The 9,844-nt window shown below is 51.6% G+C and overlaps 1 protein-coding gene across 1 annotated transcript; it reads left to right on the plus strand.

Moving 5' to 3' along the window:
- The first annotated feature begins 719 nt into the window (after window positions 1-719).
- On the plus strand, window positions 720-8,595 carry LOC147233104 (putative ribonuclease ZC3H12C). The gene is made up of 6 exons (XM_086148065.1): window positions 720-932; window positions 5,443-6,159; window positions 6,849-6,988; window positions 7,080-7,314; window positions 7,485-7,591; window positions 7,667-8,595. Exons 2-6 carry the CDS (start codon window positions 5,507-5,509, stop codon window positions 8,593-8,595), a joined length of 2,064 nt encoding a protein of 687 aa, XP_086004191.1. The 5' UTR covers window positions 720-932; window positions 5,443-5,506.
- The last annotated feature ends 1,249 nt before the right edge of the window (window positions 8,596-9,844 follow it).

Below are 9,844 nucleotides of genomic sequence, written 5' to 3' on the forward strand. Positions count from 1 at the left end.
GGAAACCCTCCTCCCTTCTGGGGTGCAAGATAGTAACTGCAGGGTTGATCTTTGTTTCTGCACCCAGATGTTCCTTCAGAACCTGGTCTGGACAGAAGAACCCCCTCCTCTTGTTGCAGGCCAGGTGTTCCACAGGGCTTATTCCTGGTGTGTGTGTGTGTGTGTTTTGTGTCATTTGCTCTTTTTCTCCCATATATCTGTATTAGTGTGTGTGTGTGTGTGTGTGTGTGTGTGTGTGTGTGTGTGTGTGTGTGTGTGTGTGTGTGTGTGTGTGTGTGCAGCTGCCTGCTGAGGGCCTTCCTTTGTGTTCCCCTCCCTGCTATTGTCAACTCGTGCCTTCGTAGCTCACGCCGGCAGGCAGGCTGGTGGTGTGTGTGTGTGTGTGTGTGTGTGTGTGTGTGTGTGTGTGTGTGTGTGTGTGGAGGGGGTGGGATTATCCCAGCTTACTTTACTGTCCCTTTCCTAATAGGTGGAGAGGTTGGTGACCGGTCTGTGTTCAAGAGGTCTGGCTGAGGACAGGGGAGTGAAACGTGTGTGTGTGTGTGTGTGTGTGTGTGTGTGTGTGTGTGTGTGTGTGGTGGGGGTGAAAGTGCTGCGCTGGTATTGGTGGATGAGCAGGGTGTGAAGGGGATGGTCAGGTCTTCCACTCCATCTGTCTTCAGTCACACAGCTGAGGTGGAGGCATCAGGACTTGCTCCTCAGGACCAGCTGAAGGAACCCGGCTTGAACCCCAAACCAGGAACTTCTGCTCCTCTGGAAGCTTCTGCGTCCGCGGTCCTCCGGTGGATACCCAGATCTTTACTTTTGGCTTTGGAGGAGGGTCTGCGTCGGAACGAGGAGCTCCCCGAGAAGTCTGGAGACCCGCTGGGTTTGAGGGGAGAAGCTGTGGAACTCCTGGCCTTCTCTGCTCTTCCTCCTGGAGCTTTTGGAGGGTAAGTTTTCTCTTCTTCTTCTTCTCCTCCTGTCACGTCCCGGAGGCGCTTCTGCGGGACGGGACGGCATGAGGGTTTCCAGAACCGGGGGAACCTCGGCTTCTCCTGGACCTCGAGAGGGAAGTCCTCAGGTGGAACCTCAGAGTGAGGAGGAACCTAAGAAGACGTCTTCGGACGGGGTCAGATTATTTAATCCGGTTCACATCTCGAGATTAAGTTGATCGGAGTGTGTGACGGAGTGTGTGTGTGACAGAGTGAGTGTGTGTGTGTGTGTGTGAGGAACTAAAGCAGACCCAGACGTGAGCGTCGGATGAAAGCGATGCGAGAAGAAGAAAAGGTCATGAGACACTCTGATCACCACCAGTTGCAGCAGGACCGGCAGGGGAGAAGGATGCTTTCAGGGACGTCCCTTGTGGCTTCAGTAGGCATCTGTTATCCCCCACAACACACACACACACACACACACACACACACACACACACACACACACACACACACACACACACACACACACACTCCCCCACCTTCTTCTTCCAATGCAACCTTTGTCCCTCCCCGGCCCCCAGCCGGTCGCAGCAGACTGGATCAGTGTCGGTCTCAGCCGGTGTCCCCGAGGGAGGGGTGGGATTTGGGGGGTCGGGGTCCGGCCTCAGGGGTCCCCCCCCTCGCCCCCCCCAGGGGAGCTCACCCCGGACGGTCCAGATACCCCGGGGCCCGGCGGGGCGGCCGGGCGGAGGCTGGAGCATCTGCTCACTGTGGAGGCACTCGGCCACACACACACACACACACACACACACACACACACACACACACACACACACACACACACACACACAATATTTCTACAATCACACCTGAAACACCTCCACTCTTGTCTCAGACTCAGGACATCCGTCTAATTACAATCAAATTTTAATTGATTTGGGGGTTCGAAAAATGGCCGGATCACTATTTGGTAGAGACTGATGATGCGCTGAAAATAACGGGATCACTATCTGGCAAGGGTGGACAGGCAGGAGGACCACAGACCGGGATATTAACATGAAATCCAAAATGAGGGGAAAACAGGGAGTTTTTTACCAAAATAATCTCATAATCTAGACGACTGAGTGTATTTGATGCTGGAGGGAACCTTGGATTGCACTGTTTTTACTGATTCTTCGGTAACACATAAAGCCTGAAATGACAGATTTTCCGAGCTGTTCTGCTCAGATTAAGATGAAGATAATCCGGCGTCTGCAGATCGTGGGGGTCGGAAGCCACCAAGAGTTCAGGGCCGCTGTGACTCGGCGCTTCCACTCGCTGCGTCACCACCGTCGCATTTCTGCTGACTCGTCCCAGCCTGGAAACCTGCGCCTGAGGCGGGTGCATTAGCATGTTTCAGATGTGTGTGTGTGTGTGTGTGTGTGTTCTGGTCGGGGTGAGCGGGTTTGAAGATCCCCAGCCTCCGTCTGTGCACGCCGCCCCGGCCGACACAAACAATGCTCCCGTCACACAGGGACAGATTGGGTGGCAGCTGCATTGTTGAAGGACGGCAAACCAGACACACACACCCCCAACCCCAACCCCCAGCGAACACACACACACACACACACACACACACACACACACACACACACACACACACACACACACACACACAACCCTCACAATGCAAGCACACACACACACAAATTTTCATTTGCGTCTCTTTTGTTGATGATGGACTAAATTATTCCAGCTCTCTTGTGGCATTCAGGATGACAAGCTGTGTGTGTGTGTGTGTGTGTGTGTCGGGGGGAGGGGGGTACCCAGGCATTAAGAGGCCCCTGCTTTCCGGTACTTAATCCTTGAACATTATGAAATATAAAAGTTTAAACTCCAAAAGCCAGATAATTTTAAAAGCTATATTTACATTTGTTTTTGGTCAAACTTGACACTTCCTGGTCTGACTCCCCTCCTCGACAGCAAAACAACAAACCAAAACAGCTTTTTATGTTTTGTCGTTTGGCCTCAGAAGGAGACTCAGTGCCAGGTCAAAGGTCAAAACACATTTCCAAACACACACACACTTCAAAACAACCAACCGGGAGCATGTAACACATAGCCTGGTCAAATACACAGAAAGGACTATCAATCACAATGCAGAGCGCTGTGTACGGTGTCTCTTAACTTGTTAGATTTTACAAAAACACACATTGCTTAGCATTTTGCAAGATGTTACCAGTTCACATGAACACACACTCACACACACACACACACACACACACACACACACACACACACACACACACAGTTAGTGGGAAACCCATTAGCTTAAATTAAAGCAGAGAGATCAGTAAAGGAATCTAAGCAGGCCAGCAGAAAAAATTTTGAGTGATATAATGGATCAGTGATAGATAAACACACACACACACACACACACACACACGTTAATGTTTGGTCACCATAACTACAAGGAGTAGCAAATACATGCTAATACAGGAAAGTCAGTCAATAACAACTATCCGCCATTTTGAACGGACTCACCCAGGACGTTTTCACCTGCCAGCTCCTCCTTGGCTTGAATAAAATCCAGTAAAATTCGTAAAAAAACGACAGGAAGTCCATTTAAGTAGCAAATAAAAATGACATCCACGGTCTTCACAGCGTTATAGTCACAAACCATGCCGTTCCTCACCGCTATTTTCCGGCACACCGACAGCAGCCTCAGCCCGGCTAGCGTCACCTAGCGGCTAATTAGCGCTGTCGCCAACTCGTTAGCGCTGTCGTTAGCTTGCGTCACCTAGCGGCTAATTAGCGCGGTCGCTAACTCGTTAGCGCTGTCGTTAGCTAGCGTCACCTAGCGGCTAATTAGCGCTGTCGCTAACTCGTTAGTACTGTCGTTAGCTAGCGTCACCTAGCGGCTAACTAGCACCGTCGCTAGCTAGCGTCAGTTACCGCACAATGAAAGTGTACAGCCGCACTAGCTAACGTGCTGATTAGCAACAAAGTGAGGCAAGCTAGCGTGATGGCGGCAACTCGAACTAGAATTGAAAGAAAACCTAGGGTTTAATCCAACCGGTGAAGAGACCGTCTTCTGTGCGCTGTTTCCGGAACATATTTATCAGATTCCTTCAGGGGGAGGTTGAGTGCCCGATCCTTCCGAGACATTGAACTCCCGCAGCGGGCGAAGCCATTTTGCTTCTACCTGGGCCACCGGTAGCAGGAAAATGGGACATTCCACAACTCACCTGCTGATCGGTGATCGATGACCGCTGATCGGTGATCTATCGATCTTCTGATGACCGGTTATCTTCAACTCACGGTATAATGAGATTCCGTGTACACACATCTGTGTTTTGTGCACACACGCGTCTCATTAATCCCAGAATAAAACGAATGTTGGCTGAATGTTGAAATTTCCGACGGGACTTGAACGCACCGTCGCCATATTGACCACCTACAGGTGATGATACATTGCCTTCCAGAGGTTTTAAAGATTAGGATTAAAAATAACAGACGAGGAAACAATCAGTCATTATGTACATCTTTTTTTATTTTATTTTATATTTTTTGTTATTTCATGGTTCCGTGTGAATGGTTGTATCGTAGAACAGGCAGCTGATTTGGACCTGTAGTTCATTTGTTTGTCCAGTAGGGGGCGCTATACCAATTAGTTGCTAATGTTGCATAGAACCTCTCCTTCTTTTGGTCTCCATGACGACCAGCTTTCCCCTGACAGCGTTAGCTTTATCGCTAGTCCGTCAGCGGCCTTCTTCAAAACGGGGTAATAAGCTAGTAATTAGCCAGTAGTCAACAGTTGTAAGTCAGTAATAAGCCATTATTCGTCAATTAATAAACAGCAATTTGCAGTAATATGTCAGTAGTAAGTCAGTAATGAGTCAGTTTTAAGCCAGTAATACATCACTTAAGTCAGTTATAATCCTGTGATAAGTCACTGATGAGTGAGTAATAAGTCAGTGATAAGTCATCAATAAGTCAGTTATAAGCCTGTAATAAGTCACTGGTAAGGGAGTAATAAGTTAGGAATAAGTCATCAATAAGTCAGTTGTAAGTAAGTAATAAGTCATATATAAGCAGTAATACACACCAAAATGCTAGCAATAAGCAAATAAGATAGTGGAAGGAATAAGTCACTAAAAAGTCACATATAAGTCCATTATATGTCAGTAATAAACCAGAAAATAAGCCATTAGTAAACACTTCTTAGTTATTAGAAAAATGTCAGTAATTAGTCAATAATTAGCAGTAACATGCCAATAATAAACCAGTAATAACCCAGTTTGAAGCAGTAATAAGTCGGAAGTAATTCAGTAATTCATCCGTAATAAGTCAGTTGTAAGTCAGTAATAAGTCAGTAATAAGTGCTTCTGGGACAACCGTGCAGCGGAGCTTCTGGACCAGTGGGTCCGGGTCCTGGAGGGGCCTCCTGGTCCTCCCTCCCAGGCCCCGGTCTCAGGGTTGGAAGAAGGTGGACCTCCCTCTTCTCCGAAGGTCCTGACCTTCTCCCCCGTGCTTGTCCTTCAAGCCTCCCTCCCAGGGCTCGGCCGGAGGCCTCGGCGGGCGCCGAGCCGGATGTCTGAGGAGGCTTCATGGGCCTGAGGGACCATCTGGAGGATGGGACCGGCCACGTCCTCAGCCCGGGGCTGGATCTGGACTACCTGCACGTGGACGCCGCCGAGCGGCAGGCGGACGTGAGCGGCGGCGGCGGCGGCACCAAGGGGGCGGCGGCGGCGGCGGCGGATCGGGGCGAAGTCGGCCTCGGCCATGACTGCGGCGGGAGGTCCAGCCGCAGCAGCACCGGCAGCTGGAACTTCTCGGAGGAGAGCGCCGTCTCCGACAGCGAGGACGAGCGCCTGGCGCCCGTCGGTCCCGGACGAGCGCCCGGGGACGAGGCTCCGCCTCCTCCGGCCGCCGACCGCCGCGCCAAGATGGAGTTCGCCCTGAAGCTAGGCTACTCGGAGGAGCTGGTGCTGCTGGTGCTCGGGAAGCTGGGCCCGGACGCCCTCATCAACGACGTCCTGGGAGAACTGGTCAAACTGGGGACCAGGACGGAGGCGGGGACGCACCGAGGAGCTGGACCTGGAGGTGGACCCGGACCTGGACCCGGTGCTGGACCCGGATCTGGACCTCACTGTCCAGTGTCCCCTTCTTCCTCGTCCTCCCTGGACTCCTGCCGCCTGCTGAGGGACGAGAAGGAGAACCTGAGGCCCGTCGTGGTCGACGGCAGCAACGTGGCCATGAGGTGAGGTCAAAGGTCAACCGGCAACAGATGCAATGGAGGACAGAGGAGCGCCCCCTACTGGCGGGACGCGGTAACTGCGCCGACTTGTCACGTAACACTGCAGTAATTACACATATTTCTAAAGTCATAAAGTAGACGTTACACTGACGTATACTGTAGTAATGTAGTACTTACATACTTAGTACCGTAGTAATGTATCCATTGTACTGACTCTAGTGTAATTATGTAATATCTATTCTATCGCTACTGCAATAATAAAGTACCGACACAAACTTCCACAACAATAATGCAGTAATTAAACATACTTCTAGAGTAATACTGTGGTAATGACCATGGTTGTCAGGTAGTATGCAGTAATAAGAGGTACTCGTGTACTACCTGTGACTTCATCAAAATGCATGTCGAGTACTCCAGTGCAACTGTGAAAGCAGAGTATTGTGTGTGAGTATTTTGTGTACTTGTATAGTATTCATGGGAGATTATATATATGTACATATATGATGGTCATGTGCTCATACAAGTACCTTCAACGCATGAGCACCCATGTAATAACATAGTAACAACCATGAAACTGTGTAATAACATAGTAATAACCGATAATAATATCGCAAGACCTGCACAGTTGAAGTCCTACTGGTCCGGTGACGTCTGATACGGGTTCTACCTCGCCTCTCTCCTCGCTCTTGTAGTCATGGCAACAAAGAAGTGTTCTCCTGTCAGGGCATCCAGCTGGCCGTCGATTGGTTCTTGGAGCGCGGCCACCGCGACGTCACCGTGTTCGTGCCGGCCTGGAGGAAGGAGCAGTCGCGACCCGACGCCCTCATCTCGGGTGACTATCACTGGACTTCCTAACGTCCGTGGAGGGACGTCCCCGTTCACGCCCTTTTATGGTCGTCCTTCCTGTCCCCGTTCCCAACCAGACCAGGAGATCCTTCGGCGTCTGGAGAAGGAGAAGATCCTGGTGTTCACGCCGTCCCGCCGGGTGCAGGGGCGACGCGTCGTCTGCTACGACGACCGTTTCATCGTCAAGCTGGCGTACGAGTCGGACGGCGTCATCGTCTCCAACGACAACTACCGCGACCTGGCCAACGAGAAGCCGGAGTGGAAGAGGTTCATCGACGAGCGGCTGCTGATGTACTCCTTCGTCAATGACAAGTAGGACTGGAGATAAGAGCGCAAAAAGAATAGTAATAACAGTGTAGTAGTACAAATGTTGTGTACTTGTGTAATAAGGCATACTCGTGTGTCAAGGCGCGGTACTAATGTGTAATACCGTGGAAATAAGGCGCCTACGACGCGAGTATTAACGTGTCGTCGTGGTTCAGGTTCATGCCGCCCGACGATCCTCTCGGGCGCCACGGACCGAGTCTGGAGAACTTCCTGCGGAAGAGGCCCGTCTTTCCAGAACACCGGAGGCAGCCTTGTCCCTACGGTAAGGCCACGCCTCAAGAGTCCCCCTGCACCGGCGTGGGGTTTCACTGTTTGAATTTTTTGGTTTTTATTTTAGGGAAGAAGTGCACTTACGGGCACAAGTGCAAGTTCTACCACCCCGAGAGGGGGAACCAACCCCAGCGCTCGGTGGCCGACGAGCTTCGGGCCAAAATGTCCTCCGCCGTTTCCAGGGTGCAGCCGGAGGACGTCCCGGTGTCCAGGGGCGGAGGCGGCGCCGGGCGGCCCGAGGCCTCGCGGAAGCTGCCGAGTCCTTGGAACTCCTGCGGCGACACCCCGGAGGTCCAGGTTCAGCCTCGAGGGGAACCGTGGAGGACCCTCCACGGACCTCCCGCGCCCGGAGGCCCCCCGTCCTCCGGGATCCCGGACCAGCGTGACCCCCCCTGGACCTGCGGGCCCTCGCGGAGCGCGGTGCAGTCCCCGGTGCCGAGGGTCCGCTCCGCCTTGAACCCGCCAGAGTTCTTCTTCCCGGCGGCGTCGGACGGCAGCAGCGACGGCAGCGTCTGTTCGGACACCTTCTCCCCAGACGCCCCTGAAGACGGACCCCGGTGCCTCCATCACCACCTCCACCCTCCTCTTGCGGTCTCCTACGTCCACCCAGAGGAGCCTCTCCGCCCCTTCGGCCCGTCCCGCCTCGCTCCTCGCCACGGCGCCCCCTTGTGGCCGGAGGACCCGCTCTCGGACTCCGGGGTCTACAACAACTCGCCGCTCCCGTCCAGGAGGAGCCTCCCGGCGCTGGGGCGCTGGCCTACGTGGGGGGGGCCGGGCTACAACCCGCTAGCTTACCGGAGCCTCCCGGAGCTCCACGCCGAGTCCTGGTCCCCCCTTCCGAGGGGGAGGTCCCCCCGGGAACGGGCCTTCGTCAGCCTGTGCGGGATCTTCCCCGCGGACCTGGTGAGGCGGGTGATGAGCCGGATCCCCCACCTCAGCGACGCCCAGGAGCTCGCCGCCGCCATCCTCATGGAGAAAACACACGGCGGCGTGTGACGGGTGGGCGGAGCTTAAACCCCGTCCCGACCCGGCGCCATGATTGTCTCAGAACAGGCTGGAGCAGCACTTAGCATCAGGTGGATCTATTTATCTATTTATTTATTTACATTTTTTTTTTTTTTTTGGGAAATTTTTATTACGTTTCTGCACTTTTTGGGGGGGGGGGGGATTATGTGTCGTCTTATTTGTTTTGGTTCTTTTTTAAACGTTTTTTTTCGTTCTTCTGGGCAATCAGACGGGGGGAGGAAGGTTCCTGAGAAGGATCCAGATCTGAAGATTTAGTAGCGTGAGGTCCCAAAAGTGGGCGGGGCTTCTGGTGCCAATGTTTTCTTTTTTGGCCCACCTTTCTCCTTAAAAGCTACATGCTAGTTAGCATGTGAAGGTAGGCTTGAAGGGGGTACTTTTATTTAAAATGGAACTCTTAAAGGGTAAAAAAAAAAAGAGTTTTTTTGTTGTTTTTTTAAATCCTATTTTTCCATGAACCAAAAAACATCGTCATGGCAACGTAACCACCGATGCCCTCGTTCGTCCGACAGTGTTGAACAAAAAAACAAAAAAAAAAACAAAAAAACGCCCGTATGACTGAAAGCACCTCGCCTTCACTGGAGAGACGGTGCTAACGTGCTAACGTGCTAAACGTGCGGTCGTGAAGACGACGTCCTTCACGCCTGGTCATTGATTGACAGGCGTCATACTTCCACGGCGATGATGTCATTTCCTGGCTGCCGCTCCACGTTGATACAAATTGTATCCTGATGTTTTATATGAGAATTTAAAGAAACAAGCAAAAAGATATATATATATGGAAATATATATATACATATGCTTTTTTTTGAGTATTTGTGACACGATACTGTCACCTTCAGTACTTCGATGGAGAATATTTATATGGGGTTCGGGTGGGTCAGTCCAAGTCTAATGGGGGGTTAATGTTTTATTTTTCTTTAATTATTCTGCTGCTGTGAATTTAGCCCCGATGCTATTTCTCGAACGTCGGAAAAACTAAATTAAATTCATTGAGCTACTTTGGGGGGGCGGGGCTTATCTGTGATTGACAGGTTGCCTCTGTTTGGAGATGAAAAGTGCCAAAAATACAAAATAAAATTGGTGACAAAAATAAACCAAAAGAAAAAACACGACCAAATGAGGGGGTTACCACGGTTACGTCTGCATTACTACCAAAAAGAGGACAAAGGCGGGGCTTACCGGACAGGAAGTGGATCTGCGCTTCCTGTCGTGACTCCGC

Source organism: Fistularia commersonii, chromosome 6 (genome assembly GCF_037954325.1).
Source record: "Fistularia commersonii isolate RoL2024-O1a breed Wild chromosome 6, RoL_Fcom_v1.0, whole genome shotgun sequence".
NCBI classification, from domain to species: domain Eukaryota; kingdom Metazoa; phylum Chordata; class Actinopteri; order Syngnathiformes; family Fistulariidae; genus Fistularia; species Fistularia commersonii.